General features: G+C 37.7%; 1 protein-coding gene across 1 annotated transcript; it reads right to left on the bottom strand.

The window, feature by feature from the left end:
* Positions 1–7,182: 7,182 nt before the first annotated feature.
* On the bottom strand, positions 7,183–16,507 carry rpe (ribulose-5-phosphate-3-epimerase). The gene is made up of 6 exons (XM_008400867.2): positions 16,301–16,507; positions 15,924–16,003; positions 15,678–15,817; positions 12,116–12,250; positions 7,966–8,052; positions 7,183–7,876 (listed from the first exon to the last, which is right to left on the bottom strand). The coding sequence occupies exons 1-6, from the start codon at positions 16,492–16,494 to the stop codon at positions 7,754–7,756; spliced, it is 759 nt and encodes a 252-aa protein (XP_008399089.1). The 5' UTR covers positions 16,495–16,507; the 3' UTR covers positions 7,183–7,753.
* Between the last annotated feature and the right edge of the window lie 4,333 nt (positions 16,508–20,840).

Below are 20,840 nucleotides of genomic sequence, written 5' to 3'. Positions count from 1 at the left end.
TATATATATATATATATTTTTTTTTTTTTTTTTTTTCTGTAATTCAGTTTAAAAACTGCAAGCCATATTCTCTGTGCATTCACTGCACGCATGACCAGGATAGATTTTAAGTGTTAATTTCTGCTTTTAATTCATTTTGATGACTATCGATTGACAGCCAATGAAGACCCAAAATTCAAATTCACAAAAAAAGAGAATAATACATGAAAACAAGAGTCGGTGTGGATGAATGGGAAGAGTAGTTGTCTTGCAATTGGATGTTTGTAGGTTTGATTCCAGCTTCCTCCAGTCACAAATCATTGGGCCACTGGACAAAGCACTCAATCTCCAATTGACTACTGATCTGTGAATTATCAGTGTGTAAACATGTGAAAAGCTGTAAAGTGCTTTGAGTGGCCAGTATGACTGGAAAAGCACAATATAGGTTCAGTCCATTTTACAGTCAGCATGTGGCTCTGTTAAAACGTAACAGAAGCCCAGGTTGCTTTAACAATGATCTTCAGGTTGCATCGGTGGGCCTTGTGTCGTCCTTTTGACAATACTCCAAAGAGTTCAGGTCAGTCAAGAATCAAGCAAAGTGATGTAATGATAATTGAATTAGAAGTTAGAATTCATCAAAGTTTGAAAACAAATTTCAATTTCCTGGTAGACAGCTGGGCTAAGATTGGACGTCAGAAAACACAGCGGACGAACACCAGCAGATGACGTTGCTCCCCAAGTCATCACTGTCTGTGGAAAACTTTTTGGGACCTCAGACAACTTGGATTCTGTGATTCTCCAGACTCAGAAATCTACCTTAAGGGTGAATTTTATCTAGCCACTGATCAGGAGTCCAGTCATTTTTTTCTCTTTGGCCTCTGCAAGTAATTTTTGATCTCTACAGTTCAGGAGTGGCTGAAGAAAAACAGGGTTTCCCATGACCTGCATGTGCGTTTAGTAGCTCTGCAAGCCCTGATCCTGGCTGCAGTCCACAGATTCCAAATATCCCCCCCGGCTCTTTAATGTGCTTTGCTTCACAATCCTCTCAAAGCTTATTTTATTCCTTCTGCTTTTGAGCTCATTTTCTAACACACCTTTTTTCTTAATATGCTTGTATACAGCTCTCTGTGAAAAGCCAGCTTGTTTGGCAGTGGAGGGTGTTAAAGATTGTCTGCTGGACAAGTGTCAGCTCTTCCCGGGGATTGTGTCGGAGATAAAAGAAGTGATTTTATATAATATTCAGAGAAATTAGCTTTCGGTTTTCATATGCTGCAAGCCTTAATCATCAAAAGGGGGGAAAAAAAGTTTCTCTTTTTGAATGGACTTATTGAAGTGAAGTAACTTTTCAATTATATTCCAATTTACTGACATGCATCTTTTGAAAGATCTAATTATGTGCAAGATATGGATTCACTGTGGTGAAACTCCCCATCAAATTACACAGCTCCACCCTCATGGATATACAAAAGTGTGGTGCTTTTTTTTGTTGTTGTTGTTAATTTCTGCATTAGTATGAGAGATTCTCAAACCTTCTAGAACATACAACTTTTAAGATATTTATCCACTGATACCAAATCATGTTTTGGTCAGAGGGCCACTGCAAAATCTTCGTCCTGTGCATGTTGATTTCACAAAAGTCTTCTCCTGTCAGTCTTCACTGACGATATTTAAATGTATTTGAATGTGTCCGTTGCTCACCAGTAAAATGTGAACAACAAAAGCAACTTGAGTTCTGCCTTTTGAGTTGAGAAAAGTTTGTTTTAACTTTGATTTGGTCCTCAGGACTTGTTAGTCTAGTTCAGGTGTGAACTCTCATTGACTATTTCAGTAAAGTTGCAAGAAACGTAAAAATTTGCAAGAGTAGCTGGTTTGACAGTGGTGAGCTATACCTCCTAGAGGGGTTTTTGGACTCACTTAAAATTTGTAAGCCATCAATTTTGTTTCTATGCTAGATTTTCATTTTTTCAAGCTGCAAAATAAATCGTGCTGGTCCCACTTGTTATCAGGTAATATTGACCTCAGCAAGACGTCCAGAGTTCTTTAAGCCTCTGCTTGCCTCATCGTTATGAATTTGAAAACAAACTGTGGTTTCTTCATGCTTGAGGGCCTGGGGTAAAATTTCTTGATATGTGTTTCATCTCTGCTCAAACCGGGCATAAAGCAGCTCTCTGTCATGATGAGTCAACCATGCAGTCCATTAAGACTGGCTGTTCAGTGATCTGACCTGCGTCGCTGTGTGCTTGAATACCCTCTGGTACTGACTTTAAAAAAACGGCACACACCTCCGTTTGAAACAGAGATGCTCCCTCGCGGCAATCCTCTGAAAATCAAAAATACCGCATGACGGCTGTCTGAATTATTTTTTTGTGCTTTTGTGTACACACATTTTCTAGCATGTTTACCTGTTTCACCTGTTTTGTTTTGTTTTTTTAGCTGTGTGCCGAGGAATATACTGCCTTGAAGAAGTATTTACTTTTACTGATAACCCTCTCCGATTCCATCACATTACGGACACAAATTGCATTAGATTTATTTTTTGCAGACAGAAATAGAAGGAGAGTGATGGATGGCTTTCAGCTTTTTATAAATAAAAATTTTACTAATAAAAATGGACTAATGGACTGACACCAGTACAAACTTTCTTAAGATGCCAGCCATGCAAGGTGAGTATAATTTTAATTCCTGTAAGCTCTGATTTTAACTTTTACTAGTCTTGCCAGAACTAGTTAGAAACCATGACTTTTTTCTCTACTCACAGCTAAAGACATAGTATGCATGATGATTTTTAACAAGCCATTGAAATGCTCCACTCTGTTACATTTATGAGTAATCAAAGAACTGCAGATTGGAAATAAATTAAAATATCTGCAGGTTGTTTTAGATATTACATTGTCTTTTAAATGTCACATTAAGATGTTTGTAGAAAGTGTAACATTTCATCTCCATCATTTCAGGATTACTAGAACATCCTTCACCGCAACTAATTCCTTGATGTTCTCACAGAATAATGCATTATTCAGCATGGCTGAATAATGATTTAGTTCAGCCATACTAAATCCTGTTAGATAACTTATAAAAAAAACTTTACAAATACTTCCACCTCCACTACCATTAAGATAAGAGTGTTGATTGGGAGCAACTGGTCATTTTACATCTACTGCAAGAGCAGGTGGCAGAGAAGTGCCTCTGAAAAACACACATTCAATAAAAAATCCACCATATCTCAATCTGTGTCAAGACGTGGAAAGAAAAAAATAATGATGATCATAGATACTATCATTCCAATGCRAGTTTAAATTTTTTAATTTGCAGCAAAAAATTGGCCAAAAATATTGTGGGACTGTTTTTTTTTTTCTTTAGCAAAGATGGAAACAGCTGGTCAGAATCAAAGGGAAGATGAATACTGAGCAATTATCGAATAAAACCTATTCAAAAAGCTCTAGACCAGGCCTGGAATTTACCTTAAAGTAGGTCAATGGCCCGGTTAGAAAGGCCCAATAGTTCAATTGAATCTGTTGCAATCTTAAAAATATATATTTACCGATATCTCAATCCAACCGGACTGCAAAGTACCGTCACTGCTGGTGGAGACATACCCCAAAAAGACTTGTGGCTTTTCTACAAGTTTTTGCACACTTTCAGGGAACATCATTAAAATGTTGCATTTCCTTGTGTTGACCTATGAAATAAAACCCCATAAAATGCATTAAATTTGTGCGGGTGTACAAGAAAAATGAGAAAAGGCCCTAAAAACACACTTACGTAAGGCGATTCACATGTAAGCAGTGTAAAAATCCGAAGATTGTTTGATCTTTTGAACACTCTGATCCACTGTCATTTCTTCCATTTTCGATAACACAGCGTCTGCATGCAGTTGTCATGGCGCCAGAGGAGGAAGTGTTTCCTGACCAAACTTTGTTTTCGACCAGTGCGTGGTCCAAATCAGCAAGTGAAAACAGCTCAAGACAATCTGGAGAGAAATAACACCTGTCACATAACAAATAAGACTGCAACATGGGTTAAGTAGCCTGGAACATGTGTAAGCGATGACAGCTGCCCCCTGCACGGATTGTCTTCCTGTCTTTGCAAGGCAGCGATGACACCAGCACACAAAACGCTTGTCGTCATCTATTAGAGCAGAAATCTGTCACTGGAGATTCACACAACGCTCACAAATTCATGCATCAAACTCAGACTCTATTGTTGCACGCGCACATTCAATTTGAACCGGTACGCATATAAAGTAAACGCACACATTCAAAGATAAAACAAGCAAGGAGGACAGCATTATCTGCCATTAAGTGTGACTTTGAAATGAAAATACAGATTTTCGGCATCAATATTTCAGGGGGCCTGCGAATTGCCTCCAAGTCATGCGCTGAATTATTGAGGGAGCTGCTTGCGGTTTGAAGCATGTAGTGGGTGATTTTCACTGACAGGAGGGATACTTCCAGAGACGAGAGAGACAATAGACATGTTTTATGTCTGTCTGTCTTCAAGTGGAGGGATTGTCCAACTAAGTGTATGTAAACCAATGAATCCATATAAAAAGAAAAACATACTGTCCAAAAAGTTGGATTGGACACTGCTCAGTATTCCACCCATCTAAAAAGATTGAAAAAGTGACAAATGTTTCTGAGAGAAAAGGGGTCACACAGGACTTGAGCAATGAGCTGATTTTTTATTTTTTTTTGCTGAAAATGGCAAAAAAAAAAAAAAAAGATTATTTTATGTCCAAGGTCTCTGTTGAACTCTTAGTAATGATGTTTCTTCCAGAAAGTCTGGATGTATTATGTATGCATCACAGAAACTTGGCTTCAGTGTAAAACGAGTGTAAAGCATTTGCTCATATTCACAAATTTATAGCAAACCCTCACAGTTTAACCATAATTTTTCACATAGGGTTTTCTTCCATCAGTTTTTGTCCAAAGTTGCCATCTAGTGTATGAACAATGAAAAGCCATGAACACAGATTTGGAAAAAAAAAAAAAAGAACTTCTAAAACTATTTAGGTTTTTAGATTAGGGATTAAATCATAAGGAAATGGCTTTATTTGATGGTAGATCCTGTTGACCCAATATTTAACTACATTTATATATTAAAAATCATATATTCCTCATTCAATAAAATATATTGGGTTTTTATCATCAGTCTGAAAGATCAAGCAAGACTTTCTGGAGGGTAAAATTCTCTGAACTACATACTTCATATAAAAGACTGAGATGAAAATCTTCTGAGAATATATTATCAATTGAAATTGAATGACTTGACTGGATATGGTTTTATATAGAATTGATAGATATCTTATTAGATAATCACAATATATTTCAGTTACATAAATAATACACAAACATAAAATCTAACCACTGACAGGAAAATAAATAAGGGAAATGAGATAAAACATTCACAATATTTTTACTAATTAAAGATTACTTTTAATATCTCTTTCGATCTGGAAGCTAAACTCAATGCATAATTTAGATTCTAAATATCTCTCTGCAAACTGAGAGAAGCTAAGGAAATTTGTTTTTGGCAAAATTCAAAAAGAGGAAGCCTTTTGAGTTCAGCAGGACTGGATGTTAGCACTGGATGAAACGGGACAAGCGGACCTCCGGTTGAGTGAAACGCTGCTTCGGGTTGGTCAGCTCTCGGACTTTGGGTTTAGCCAAAGTGGTTTCTCCAAGTGGGCACAGATTTTGATACCGTGTTACCCAGTCAGTCCATCATTTCCCATCATCTCTCCCCTTTTACTGACTCAGGACAGTTAAAGTCTCCGTCCACATGGTGATGTCATCAGGTTACCTTGTGTTTGGACCATTTTCATTATCAACGCCACACCGAATCTGTTGTACTCCTATCTAAACCGTTTTCTTAGCGTCGCTCAGATAGGAGGTTTCACAGAATTTATAAAACAAAATACTAAAAATTATGTATTTAAATATCAGGATGAAGTGTATACAAAGCCTAACAGCTAAACCAAGATGAACAAGTAAGTTTAGTTTTACTGACTTATCACCCAGAAGTAAAATTTTACTTCAAAGCAAAATATTTGACATTTATCCAAATGAAATCAAAAACTTTAGTTTGACAATTTCAGGAGCGGTGTTTGGAATAAAAAACTTAACTAAACTTAGTGTCATGATAAAGTATTTTGGAGTGTTTGTTGAGGTTATGTTAGGTAGATTTCTTAACACTATAACCTCCTAAAGGTTTTTTTCTTAAACACTTCCTGTCTCTGAAAGCCTAACATTTTCCAGTTTGTATATTTTATTTTTTTCAAAAATAAACCTTAAATCCGATTATGGTTTACCCGAGGAACAACACTGACAGAAGAAACTCAAAATATATGTAGATTTAGAAAAATGCTCTTTCACTGAACTGGCTGAGAGCTGTGTATTATTGTACAGATCAGATCTGTTATTGGACAATTTCCCTAGTCATCGCACAATACTGTCACTCAAGAGTAAACCACAGGCTCATTTTTCAAGCTTTACTTATTCAGTAAATTAGGCTGAATTTCCCTGAATTGTCAGCCAGAAAGCCCTCTGTGGCATACGTCAAAAAGAATCCAGTGGCAAGTTTAATAAACACCAGTTTCACAATGAGCTCAAAGCACATCTTCATTTTTTAGTGGAGTATGTCCAATGCTCTCCTAAATCATTGTGGTTAAACTTTAACCAATTAAAACTTTGCCTGGAGGCCTTTTCTACAGACACATCGCTTTACCCTGGTCTTTCTGCTGTCATGATGGTATTCAGTGATTTGCATCTGGGAGGAAACCTTACATAATAAGAAACCGACATCTTGTGTACTTCTTTCAAGAAAATGTTCCTCCTTCCTTAATTGTATCTTAGAAGGGAAGATTTCCTCATAATCCGCTGTGAACTTGAAGTTGTCAATTTATYATATATTAGTAGACAGACCTCTTTCCAAGTGTATTTCTAAATATGACCGGATGACTGTCGTTACGCAATTTTACTKAAGCAGATTTTTTTTTCTCATCTTCTTACTAGATACATTGTTGCATTTTTATTCTTTTATCCCCCCCCCAACACCCAGCCTTACACTGGAACAAGACTGGACTGGCACAAGTGATTAAAAGCAACACTTAAATTTGTAACAATTTACTATGAGTGTTTTTAAATCAGTGAAACTAAGTAGCTGTGACTGTATATTACATAAATATATTACAGTAGGCCCACAAACTTTTGATAGTTTTAATCTGCAAAACAAATCTTCAGGAATACATTTTTGTAGGATGCATTTTTCAGTAGTACATTCAGTACCTTATGATTTCAACCAAGACAGAGAACGAACCCCTTGTCCTTTTTGGGAATCTTTAAAACATGATTTCAGTTAGAAAAGAAAAATAGACGCTTAAGGTGAAGGCATAATAAAACTGCTTCATGGGTCATTTCGGTTTAAGACGGAGCTCTGGAATGCTTACAGAGTTTGTTGGCGTGTGAACTTTAGCTCCGGTCCTGGAGTAGTTCCTGCGCCGAGATGGGGCTCAGTTTGAGTCGACAGACTTCTGGCAGGAGAAGTTAAAACAAGCGCGACGCAGCTTCAATCACGTCACACAGATTGTGTGAAGGGTGTTGGCAAAAAAAAAAAAAAAAAACAGAAGCCCCTTGCCTTGACCGTGACCGCTCGACCTCCATTTCTCCCCACAAATGTCCAATGTTGAGTAGTTTTCTGCAGCTGCTGCGGCTTGTTGGTGTTATGAGGCGCGGGTGGACCATCCCTGCGGGCGGACTCTCAGGAACACGATGCGTCAGCGGTCTAGGGAACGCTTCTGGATCGCCTCGGCCACCGCTGTGCGCAGGAGCGCGATGACAGAGCGAGGGTCGTCGCTGCCTATCACGGCGCTGCCCGACACAATCATGTTGGCTCCAGCCTGAGGCGAAGGTGAACAGGCCTAAATTACGAACACTGCAAAACTTTTTCTAAGCTTCTTAATACATTCACAATGTCTCCATCCTTTACCTCTGCACACTTGTGAATAGTGTCGGGGCCGACGCCTCCGTCTACTTCAATGTCTAAGGAGGGAAACTGACTCCGCAGCCAGCTCACCTGCGTGACACACACAGAAGCAAAGCACAGCTCAACTGATTGGATCAACTCCTTGGGAGTCCATCAAGTGCCACAGGAGCATGTTAATCAAATATTTGTTTAAATCAGGTGTGTGGCAGCAAGAGGAACACATAAAATCATGCAAGGCAGTGGGCCCCGTGGAGCAGGGTTAAAAATCAAACAGTTCTGAAGACTGGTGGGACATTTTAAGCAGCTGCGTGGTTTAATACAATCTAAACCAGTGCAATTAAAACTGAAGCACTTGCATTAAGTGATTAATTTTTAAAATGTTGATTGCAACAGATTTGACATAATTAGACTACTTTAGTTTTAAGAGCCCTAATAGTTTCTTCCAAAACTTTCAGTCATTTCTGCAACACCATCTGGTCAGTAAGTGCTGGGCATCTGAAGCATCTTCCACTGTTCATGTTTGCAAGTCACAGCCACTCCTGTTCGCAGGAGATGATTTCATCTTCTAGCAATCACAATTTACACCACATCAAAGCTCATATGCAGCTACAAATGTACAGCTCTGGATATGTGTTCACACTGTACTAAAATGCATATACAGAGCTGTGGCAGTGGCTTCTTATTGATGTATACAAAAAGAAGTGCAACTATTTTTAATCCAAAATCTAAAGTTAAGGTGGACAACCTTTGGCTTCTGAGAACATATACTGAAGCTTAAACATAACCAAATTCCATCAGTATCATCAACTTCAATAACATACTGTTGTCTGGATCATCTAAGAAAATTAATATTTCTTCGGCTGTCATAGGTTTTAGCATTCCAACTGTTCAGATTAAGACTTTATTTATAAAATTTGACTAATCCCTACTTTTGCTTTTACAGTGATGATGGTAATCTGGTGATACAGGAGCTGCACAGCAGGTTCTACTTATGTGCTTATGTAATAATGTATCTTAAATCATTAAAATATCCTTTTCCTCCAGGTGATTTCACTAATGCAAATTCATCAAAGTTTTTTCTCAGCAAGCTCTTCATTAACAGCAGAACTGCCCAAGAGTCAATTTGACAACCCCAAAGGTTTTTAACTCCAAGTAACCGTCTTAAATTGAATGCTATTTTAATGCTTCATGACCTTTCCTAAAACTGCTCTCTTCATAAATTCTACAATTGTGAGATATTGGAGTTTGGACCCTGCAAATCTAGAACTGCCAAGGGGGGAAACCATTAAAAAAAAATGCCACGCCCTGAGTGGTCCCGCTGGCGGTTGAAGGTTGCTATGGTAACCACACTGTAACACATACGACCCAGGAAACCATAATAAATGTTTGCTGAGTTGGTTTATGACTGAATAATATATCATTAGAATAATTGACACGACCTGTAAACCAACCTGACACAGAAACGCAGAAGACTGTAATACAGATACAGATATATATATGTATATATATATACATACACATACCCTAGCGGTGTGCCGATCAATCGGTCACCGATCATAATCGGCTGATTTTCGTGAAAAAGTGCATGATTGGTGATAGGCGATCATTGGCTCTTGTTGCTGATACCGATCACCTGCATCTCATTTCGCAACCTGCCTTTGCAGCTGGTCTCCTCTTTCCTTCACACTGCGCAAACGCGCAGCAACAAATCCTAAGCGATGTGGAACTATAACGCACTGAGTGAAGGGGAAGTTTGCGTGTTGTGGCGGAAAATTGAAGCACGTCAAAATACATCAACACAACGAAGCTAATACGACATAAAAACAATGGCATACTTGACGGAGTTTGGCTACATCGAGGCTCACTGCAGTAAAAAAGACATATGGAGGATCAGATAGCAGGTAAAGCAGCGCACAGCTACAAACACTCACCCGGATTAGCATGACGGTCAGAAAGCTAAATAAATAACCCGCAAAATTATTTAAGTCTTCGAGCTGCGATGTAAGACGCTGGTTCTGCTCTCGCTGTTGAACCGCTGCTCCGCGCTACAGGTAGTAATATTTCAGACGGAGCCGCTTCTGCTCCACCTGGTAGTGACTCTCACACCGAACCTCTGCTTAAAGTTGCAGCATCTAACCTAAACAAATACATTTTACATACGTATTAAAACTTTTGCTGTTCCAACATGAGACAGATAATCTCTAAAAAAAATAATCGATCTCCTCCCTGCTCTGCATAATTACTCTGCTCAGTCAGAATCAGCCACTCAGAACTAGTAGCGAGAGAAGGGCTTCAGAAAAAAAAAACGTCTTCAAAGGCCACGTCTTCTTCAACGCCACAAAATTGCCGGTTTGGACTTTGCAAGGGTGCACCAAACATGGGACATTGAAGGGTGGAAGAAAGTTGTCTTCTCTGATGAGAAAAAATTTAASCTTGATGGTCCTRATGGCTTCCAACGTTACTGGCATGACAAGGAGATCCCACCTGAGATGTTTTCTACATGGCACAGTGGTGGGGGCGCCATCATGATTTGGGGTGCGTTTTCCTTCAATGGAACAATGGAGCTTCAGGTTGTGCAGGGGCGTCAAACAGCAGCTGGCTATGTGGAGATGTTGCAGCGGGCATCCCTCATGACTGAGGGTCCTCGTCTGTGTGGTAATGATTGGGTTTTTCAACAGGACAATGCTGCAGTTCACAATGCCCGCCTGACACCCCAAAACGGGTTTGGGTTTTTTTTTTAGCTATTGTCTTAAACTTTTGATCAGCTGAAAACATCATGTTTGAGTGTAAATGCAGTTTTCAATTAATTCCCCGCTCAAACGTTTTTGTCTCTTATGCTGATTTCTTCTTTTAACATTGTGAAGCTCTACTTAGATCCTTCTTAAGATCCAATAGTGCAAAATGCTAATTCTTGCAGTTTTTTAACTGGTCTTAAGATTTTGATCAGGAGTGTATATAGGCATGAGCAAATTGCAGTAGGTTATTAACTACAGGCTACAATTTGACTAATGCAGTCTCTATTATGAGGTAAAAATGAAAGAAATAACATGAAGTAAGTTCTGGCACGACTCCAACACTACGCGCAGGATTCAGATTAGGGGGAATTGGGCTGCTCTGCCAGGAGGAATTCAAAGCAAATGAAGTCATTAATCAGTAACTATTGGATAAAAAACAAGACCAAGATAAATATGATGAGAAATATTCCGGTGGGGCAGCGAACAGATGAGTCCCCTCCTGCAACTTCCTGCACCTTTTATGACCCAAAAATAAATTAGTCTCTGAGCTCTGTGGATAATTCCACCCTGAATACATCTTCAGCTCAACTCAGAAAACTCCCAAGATGCAATAAGCAAATAAAAGAGACAAGACTGCGGAGCAAAACGACAGGGGAAATGAACATAAAAATCACAAAATGTAGAGCAGGGGGAGCTCCTCGCTGCATGCTGTGAGCAGTTTGAATATCCAACACTATCTTGGGCAATACCGAATGTTTTGTGGAGGTCATTTTTGTATCTATAAGAAAAGTTTTGTCAAGGAAAAATACCTATAACCACAAAATTACAACTACTTAGTTTATTTATTGTAATTTTAGAGTTTTGGTCTACCCTGAATCAAATGAAATGTTGCATGGAGGCTTCAGACATGGCATTATCACCGATTAACATGCTGGACAGACAACAAAAAAACAACATTTTATACCTTTTATAAAGTAATTTCAGTGAATGCTGTAAAATGCTGGCATTTTATGCATATGTCTGCAATCTAAATTCTGAAGTAGTATTAACCTCATGACTCAGACATTTTTTTTTGTTGATTAACTTTTATTCTATTCAAAATTAATAAAGCTAAACATAAAACAACAACAACAAACAAAAGCCTTTTTAAATCTTACGTTTGTAATACGTCAAGAACCTCTGACGAAGTTAAAATATCTCCCCTGGTGGTTATAGTGGTATTTAAATTTTCTAGAGTTAAATCACTGAATTATCCACTTAAACAAATTGATTGTTAATGGGTTTCACTGCCAGAGTTAATTTACTGATAGCAAGCCATTTTCAAGATAATTTGTCATGTATACAGTTAAATATCGGATCACCTACCAACCATAATAGTTGGCAATATTTTACAAAATATTAATTTCTCTCTCCTTTACCTTGGGCATCATGTCATCCATGAACTTCTGTCCTCCAAATCCAGGCTCCACTGTCATGACCAGAGCCATGTCGACCTGATTGGCCCAAGGTGCCAGCTCTTCCACTGTAGTACCAGGCTTTATGGCCAAGCCCACCTATGACAACATCAAACAAAACAATAGAGATTTTTTTTTATTATTGGGGAGAGGTGAGAAAGCCTTTATGATACATCATTTAATTAATAAGTGATGTCTGCTAAAACGGTATACAACAGAACTTGAACTGAGACCAGAGAGAGACTAAATATATATTTTTCCTTTTCTTTTCTCTTTGTGTTTCTTCCACAAAAATATTAAACCACTTTAGAATCAAAACACTGCTAACAAAACTGATGACAATTACACAGTTGGGTAATAAAGTGTACATTTCTACTGCAAGATTTTCCAAAATATAAAGATTAGAAAAAACTATAATAATAATTCATTATGAATGAATGATCTTCTGACTACTACAACAGACACAGGCCTCGATCTCATCAGCTAGCATTAGCCAACACTATGGTAGATGAATTAGTTTAGACAGATTTCAGATTTTTGTCATTCAGATGGAGGGAGCCAGTTTGGATTTTAAAACAATTTAACTTAAAATTATCACAGAAGATCTTTTAATAATTGGGGCCTGCCATAGCAATGTATAGGAGAGCATTTAAATGCATTGTGAGGCAGTCTAATAACAGAGGGTATTGGACTACCATAAAGGCAGGGAGGGAGAAAAGGTAAAGTGAACATGGGGGGACGGGGGGGCGGCACAATAAAGGATATTTATGGGAAAATACTAATAGGGGAGCACGGCAGTTTCTCGGTAGTTTCCCGGAAAGAACTGGAGACTTTACAAGTACGCTTCCCCCTCTGTCTCTCACATGACAGTTTTCAGAAAGGATTAACTACCATAGCAATAGAACACTGAGGAGGGCAGAGATGTAGAGAACAACAGAGATGGCAAAACACTCAGTTCCTACAGAGGAGAGCAGAGCTTCCAGTTAGAACTACAGAGACGCTACCTTGGCGGACACTTAGTACAGACAAGTATATATGTTTTATAATATATTTACCACCAATGACAAAAAAAACATTTTCACTTTTCTGAAAAATTCACCAACTGCACAATTCTTGTTAAGAAGTATAAGGTAAGTATTTCAAAAGAGAAGAAGAAATCTTTTTTTTTTTTTTAACAATAACAAAACTTGTTGTTCAACTGTTGCTAAGAGATGAGTGCATTTTCTGATAGCCAAGTGACACGTGGTTACCACACAGTAAAAACATCAGATTTTTACTTTTGAAAAATTTACCAACTGTACATTTTTTGTGTCTAAGCAGATAAGCAGTATTTTAAAAGAGCTTAAGTTTTATAAACAATAATTAATTTGTTTATAAAACAAACTATATATACTTGCCACGAAGTATAAATCAGACTTTTACTTTTGTTTTATAATATATTTACCACAAATGACAAAAAAAAAAACATTTTCACTTTTCTGAAAGACTTAACAACTGCACAGTTCTTGCTAAATAGAAAATAGTATAAGGTAAGTAGTATTTCAAAAGTGGAGAAAAAAAAATCTTACATTCTTTGAACAATAACAATATTTGTTGTTAATCTGTTGCTAAGAGATGAGCGTTTTCTGGTAACCAAGTGCCAGGAAGTAAATCTCTGATTTTTACTTTTGCTAAATTTGCTATCTGTAAATTACTTGTGTCCAAGCAGATTTGCAGAATTTTAAAAGAACTCATTTCATATAAACAATAATTAATTTGGTGTTAAGAGATGAGTGTTTTTTCCTGGCAACGAAGTGCCACGGAGTATAAATCAGATTTACCTTTTGCGTTGAATGTCTGATTTATAATTATAAATCAATTATAAATTGATTTATAATTGCTAAATTATAAATCAGACAATTTACCATTTATTCGTGGTAAATTATAATTTACCACGAATGACAAAAAAAAATAAATAAGATTTTGAAAAATTCAACAACTGCACAATTCTTGTTAAATAGCAAGTAGTATTTCAAAAGAGCAGAAGAAATCTTATGTTTTTTGAACAATAACATTTGTTGTTAATCTGTTGCTAAGAGATGAGCGCCTTTTCTGGTAACCAAGTACCACATTGTAAACATCAGATTTTTATTTTTGAAAAATTTACCAACTTTAAATTACTTCAGTCTAAGCAGATATGCAGTATTTCAAGAGAGCTTATGTATTATAAATAATTTATTTGGTGTTAAGAGACAAGCGTTTTTTTTGTTTGTTTGTTTTGTTTTTGTTTGTTTGTTTTTTTTGGTAACAAACTGCCACGAATGTCTGCTTTATAAAATATTTACCAAGAAAAACAAAACAAAAAAATCCCTTCTCTGAAAAATTCACCAACTGCACAATTCTTGTTAAACAGCAAATAGTATAAGGTAAGTAGTAGCAGAAGAATTCTTATGTTTTTTGAACAATAACAATATTTCTTGTTAATTTTTTGGTAAGAGATGAGCGTGTTGTTTGGTGCCACGAAGTAAACGTCTGATTTTTACTTTTGCAAAAGTAAAACTCAGAAGGCAGTGCATTAACATTAGCACAAACATTAGTAGTGCACTCAAACCAGAGCGGCTCATAGAGCCTCTTGCCTGTACTGCCCTGCCACTTTAAAACACCTCTGATAGTAATCTTGTTTGTACTCCTCATTTGTAAAAGTAAAAAAGTTGTGTGCTTAATCATTTGTATACAGTATTTAAAACCAGTGTCTTTTTTCTTCTTGTTAAGACTTTTGCACTACCCACATTAGCAGTCGCTACTGTCCACATTAGCAGTAGCCTTTCCCTGAAATAAGTTTTTCAGCTATTTTATTTATTAATTAGCCATGTAGCACAGTGAATGGAGGAAGTCAATGTAAGACAACATGATAGGTATACCCCACATTAGCATTTTGGTTAAGTTTAGCTTATGCACTAATTTTAACATACTTTATGGAGTAAGTCCCTGTTACTCAACATGCTTGGGACTGTCCACATACTATTGAGTACATTGTAGCTTACTTTAGCATCAATGCTAATTTTTAGCATCAGAACGCTGGGTTCCAACCGACAGGCACATTTCGGCAGGCCCCGTTTAAATTTCTTCAGAAATTTTCTAGTTACATCTTGCCAATTCTGTTGACACAATTCCTCTTCAGCAACCTCATATGTGTGTTTTATAATGGCCACATTCTCCAGAAATGTATAGTGTTGTCACATGCAGGTCAATTATTATTATTTTTTTTTTGAAGGAGTAATTTGACTTATAACATGCAAATGACAATGGAAAAAATATAGTTGGGTACATTGAAAAAAGTCTGATGAACTATGTTATGCCTACTGTGATGTCATGTATGCCAGTGTAAAGTTCTGTTTTTGAATTGTACCACTGATTTTAATTAAACTAGTTTAAAGCCAATGTGAGCGGTTAAGGACAATAACATGTTAGAAACCACAACTGAGGATATTATTCATGTAACAAAGCTGTAGTGTCTGTTTTTTTTTTTTTTTAGTATAATACTCACTTTCATGCCACTCTCCCTTATCTCCTTGATGAGGTTTCCAGGGTTGGTGGTGGCCTCTAAATGGAAGGTGTACTGGCTGGCTCCAGCTGCAGCCATGGGCTTCACCCACTGCTCCGGCCGGGACACCATCATGTGCATGTCTGCAAACGTCAATAGAGTAATGAGCAAAGAGGCCATAGCAGACTTAATTCAGCTCATAATTAAGAGCATGTGTTGTCGCATGTTTTGGAATGAATCCTTTCTCACCGAAAAAAGGATCCTGGCCTACAGTCTTCCTCAGACACTCCACCATGGGGTGGCCGAATGTGATGTTGGGGACAAAGTGCCTTTAAAGGTAAACAATAGCAGCTTGTTGAGCAATCTCCCAATGGTGTAAAGTTAAGCAGTTCCTGTAAACTAAGGGAGACTTAACTCCTAAGTCAGTATAGAAGATTTAAAACTTAAAAAAAAAAATCAACAAGATATTTTAAATGCTTTCAGTTAAATAATGAAAACTTAGTTTTCAGGACTTGACATTTGTTATTCTAACTTAGCTTCCTGATATTAGCCAACTTGTGCTCTCAGTTTGTGTTTAGCCTGTTAGCAGTTAGCACGCTGGCTAATGCATCCAGGGACAAACTGACCCGTCCATGACGTCCAGGTGCAGATAGTCCGCCCCGCTCTCCATCATCCGGACACACTCGCTGCCCAAACAGGACAGGTCGCTGCTCAGGATAGACGGACCTATCTTCGCACTGTATGCCATGCTGTGCCTGCTGTTGGTGGGATGTGCCTGCAGCCGGGGCACGCTAGCTGCGAGTCTAGCTAAGCGTAACATGGTAGAGCTTCCGGTTGGGACCTTTAAAATAAAAGCAATTAATTAACGTGTCTAAAACGGGGAAATGTCATTTTTAAAAAATCTAACTAGCACTTAAATCAGGTTGTTTGAGGTGGAAGCTTTAAAAAATGTAGAGACATTATATCTTCAACTTTCAGTTGTTGTTACTGTAGTTCAGTATAAAGCCTTTTTCAACATACGTCCTGTAGAATTAGCCAACAAAAACCATGTTTATTCATTTTTAATTTGAGATTTTAAGTGCATGCAGAAAGTTTGTAATTACATGTTAAAAGACAAATGGACTTTCGTTTTTGTTTTGTTTTTTCCATTTGTCTATTCACACCGTTTTACACTGGTCAGTTATTTAAAACACTTGTCTTGATAAATTTAACTATATGAAACAAAACATTATTTGGTGAGAACCCCAAACAAGTTATGGCTTAGATATAGTTACAACAAATATAGAAAGAAAGTTCCGATGTGTTATATAGCACTTAATAAAGATGAATCTATTCAGTATGATGCCTACCGGCAATATTTTGAAGAGAGCCTGGTGTGAAGGTATCCTCTAGGGAGAAGAGCACAGTCTGTGTGGAGCAGACAGACACAAAGGCCCACAAAGGTGGATTTGTCATCACAAATAGTGGCGAGTGGTAGTCACACCTGCTATGATGTATGGTCTGAAGGCAGTGGTACAAACTAAGTAATGAGCATATTAGGGAGACAGCTCAGATTTTGAGGCAAAGTTAAAGAGGTAATACTGAAATAATTTGGATTTGGGGGAGAGATATAGTGAATACATTGGACAAGAATGTTGAAGATGGAGTTGCCTGGGAGGATAAAGACAAGGCTTCAGAGAAAGTTTATCATGTGAGTATGCAAAGAATATGATGAGACGAAGGTAGATAARCTGCTCTGGTGGATTAATACTTTTATTTTTGAAACATCAGTCATAATAGATTTGTCAGATGCTTTATTAACATTTTCTACCCCAAACAAATCCAACTGACATATACTTCTTCAACATGTTWTACTTGTCTATAGGAGATCTAATAATTAACAAACTATCCATTTCCTCCAGCCCATTTATTTCTTAAGACTTTTAATTTTTAGGTAAAACGATAACTTCCGTTTGTACTTTGACCGTTAATGACTATTTGTTACATTTCTACGTTCCCTCTGCGCCACACTTCTGCTTTAAAAATGAGATAATACTATTCTTTTAACACTAGATGGCGCCTAAATAATGCACAAACAACTCGTGCCTCTTTCAATTTTATTTAGGTGTGAATGAGCCTGGCAGTAACAACTCCATTAAARCGACAGCTACTGGTGAAAAAATAATAATCTGGAATAAAGAATAAAATATAATGACAACATCTGCATACTATTTCCAGCTGATGTAACAATCYGAAAACTGCCAAACTTCTCAGTTTTGYCTCGGCTTCYGTTTTCTCTCTGCTTTGGTTTGTTTTGTAATGCTTCTATGCACTGCTAGAGTTTCCTCTTGGCTACAGCTGTTTATGTTGTTCTGTGGATGCCTCAGTGGTTTGTTAGAAACCATCAGTGAAGAAATAGTAACACGAAGACCAACAGACACAGTAGACAGGCAATTTGTGTCAAACGCAATATCTCAGCTTCGAAATCCGGGTTCAGTGTTCTTTAAATGTGAGAATGGAAAGAATATGGCACAACTSTCACCCGATCAAGACATCTCTTGGCCGTCAACCTGTACTGAAAGGCCAGGCAAGGAGAGCATTAATCAGAGAAGCAGCCAAGAGCATGTCGACTCTGGAAAAAGCTGCATAGATCCACAGCTCTAGTGAGAGAATGGCATGACAGCTATTAGTCATGGAATTCACAGTTGTGGCCCTTGTGGAGCAGCAGTAAAAAGAAAGTCAGTGCAGAAAGAACATCATAACAGATCAGAGCAGAGGTGAAACTTCCAGCAGGACGAAACCATTAAACCTACAGATACAAGGGAAAATGTGACAAGACTTGATAGCTGATATTCAAAGCTGCTCTATTTCCAATCTAACTGAACCTATGCTGATTTTTACAGAGAACATCCTTAAACACTGTGGCGACTCAACTCAAGACTGAACCTGACATGGAAGTCTAGCAGTGAAAAACAAATGCGAAGGCTTACAAATCAAGACGCTAACATCTTGATTGGAAAACAATTCAAGTAGCATGAAAGCTTTTCTGAGAGCGTGCATATTTCAAATAATTACTGCCAATTAACTGCATTCAGAGACACAAATGATAAATCATCAGCAACACTTTTGGACCTCAGTATATGCAAGAATAAACAGCTCTGAGTTAATAAAATACGGGYAAGCTTTAATTAACTCCAGTCTTATAAATGATGGTGTTTTAAGTTCTATAATTTCTTCATTCCTCCTCTTCACGGGGTTTTCTCATGTCCCCTTCCCCAGTCTCAGCTGCACCCCACTGGAATAGTTTGAATGTTTCTCAGAGGGGTGTGGAAGTTGCATTGATTTAAGGAGCAGGGAGGTTAAGGTGTTAATAAACTTCTCTGCTGGGAGTCAATCCACAAAGAACACCACTGATTTACTCAGGCAGYCTTAGCAGATTTGGACATTTATGGGTTTTTGCCTGCTTCTTGCATTACTACCGGGATGATGGAAGCACTGGTAGCCTGGAGTGCGTTACCACGAGGTCAGACATGATGTATGTCGTCTTTAAGCGGAGCTGAGACAGAGTAGGACGGCGCCACAGAGAATCTGGGCCTCATGGGATTCTAAGAAAGATAGTAAAACACTCTTTGGGCTTTGACAGACATATTGTGGTGTGTTGCTGTAGCTGCAAATTTATAGAGCTGTGTTTACCAAGGCCCTTCAAAGTGGCTTTGATTGTGCAGAGACAAGGTCGAGGAGAGACGATTTGCTTCGGCTCATTAAGTGAATTTTAGCAAAATGAAAATTTAGGAGTGTTTGAATGATCTGGATCAAGCTCAAAGCTATTGCTCTCCCCATTCTGACTGATTAGATTGCAGCTCACATTTGCTTCAAAACACTTTTAGCGCTTTGTGCTTGATTCAGTCAATGACGAGCTTCTGTTTACTTCAGGTCACTATTAACAACATCTTACTTCCCCRCTTTGGTTTATCAGATGGAGGCGGAACTGGTCAGGAATGCAACTCGTACTCATTTTTCGGATGTTTTGTTGTTCTCTGTTGACACGGACTAAAAACAAAACACTTTYCTATCCGAATCAGTAGAAGCGATGTCATGTTTGAAGYATTTCCTTTTACTGATGGCACACGGGAAGACATTTTCCACGAAGCACAAGGAAAAAAATAAAATCAATGAGAAGAACCCTCAAACATTTTCAGTTTAAAAAGGGTTTATTTAAGACTAAGCAAGAGATGTGGAGATATTTTATCATTAATAATGGAAAGATTTTTACATAAAAGTATAAATGAGGCCATTAGCAGTGCAAAGCTAATCCAGCATTTAATTATTCATTGTTGCTACAGAAGGTGGCTTATTTAGCTAAAAGCTGATTTAGGATGTTTGTGCATGATGAAAAGCCTGAAAATATGCACTTTTTTCCATTGGAAATAAATCTGTTGAAGCCCTAATGAGCTTGTGGATCAAGAGTTTCACACTGCATGCATTCCGGAATCTCAGTCATCTGTGCTGACAGTTAAAAATGTGTCTTTAGCAGCACATCAGGACAAGTATGTGCTTATGGTGACAAAAACTGAAGTGTAATCAATCCCACCCTCCTACTTACACTGAATTATCGTGTGTCTACTATTTGCAGCCATTTCAAGGGATTTCCAGATATTGAACAGCTGCAGAAAATAACAGGCCTGTTTATTTTCCTGACACTTGTCCTTTTTTTAAAAAAAAAATTAATACCCGTTTTTATTTCCTCCATTAGGATTTCTGCTCCTGCTTGTTGAGTTCAGTTTAATCCCAGGAGGTTGAGATTTGTTTGTGTTTTACATGTGACTAATGGCACTGGAGGAGATTTTCAGGGCCTTATTAACCATTTACAGCAACTTTGACACGTATTAGCACCACTGGTATAAAAGTGCAAAATGCCTTGAAACAGGTTTCTCTTTTGTTAGAGCAGCCCAATCTCTGTGTTAATTTTATTCAGGAAAAATACAATATTTGATTTCAGTACTAACTTATTCTTCTGTTCTTCACTAAATCTTTGACACTCCAAARATTGGGACTCCTGTTGTTTTAACCCTGTTTTATCAATAGGACAGTTTAACCTGGTCCTGACATATTTTACTGTGTTTGCAGAGATATTTCTTGGCTATTCTTTCTATTGTTCTCTTCTCTTCAACTCACACCGCAGCTTTC

The sequence above is a fragment of the Poecilia reticulata genome, linkage group LG2 (genome assembly GCF_000633615.1).
Source record: "Poecilia reticulata strain Guanapo linkage group LG2, Guppy_female_1.0+MT, whole genome shotgun sequence".
NCBI classification, from domain to species: domain Eukaryota; kingdom Metazoa; phylum Chordata; class Actinopteri; order Cyprinodontiformes; family Poeciliidae; genus Poecilia; species Poecilia reticulata.
Note: the sequence above shows the minus strand (reverse complement) of the source record. Positions and strands in the feature narration are given on the sequence as shown.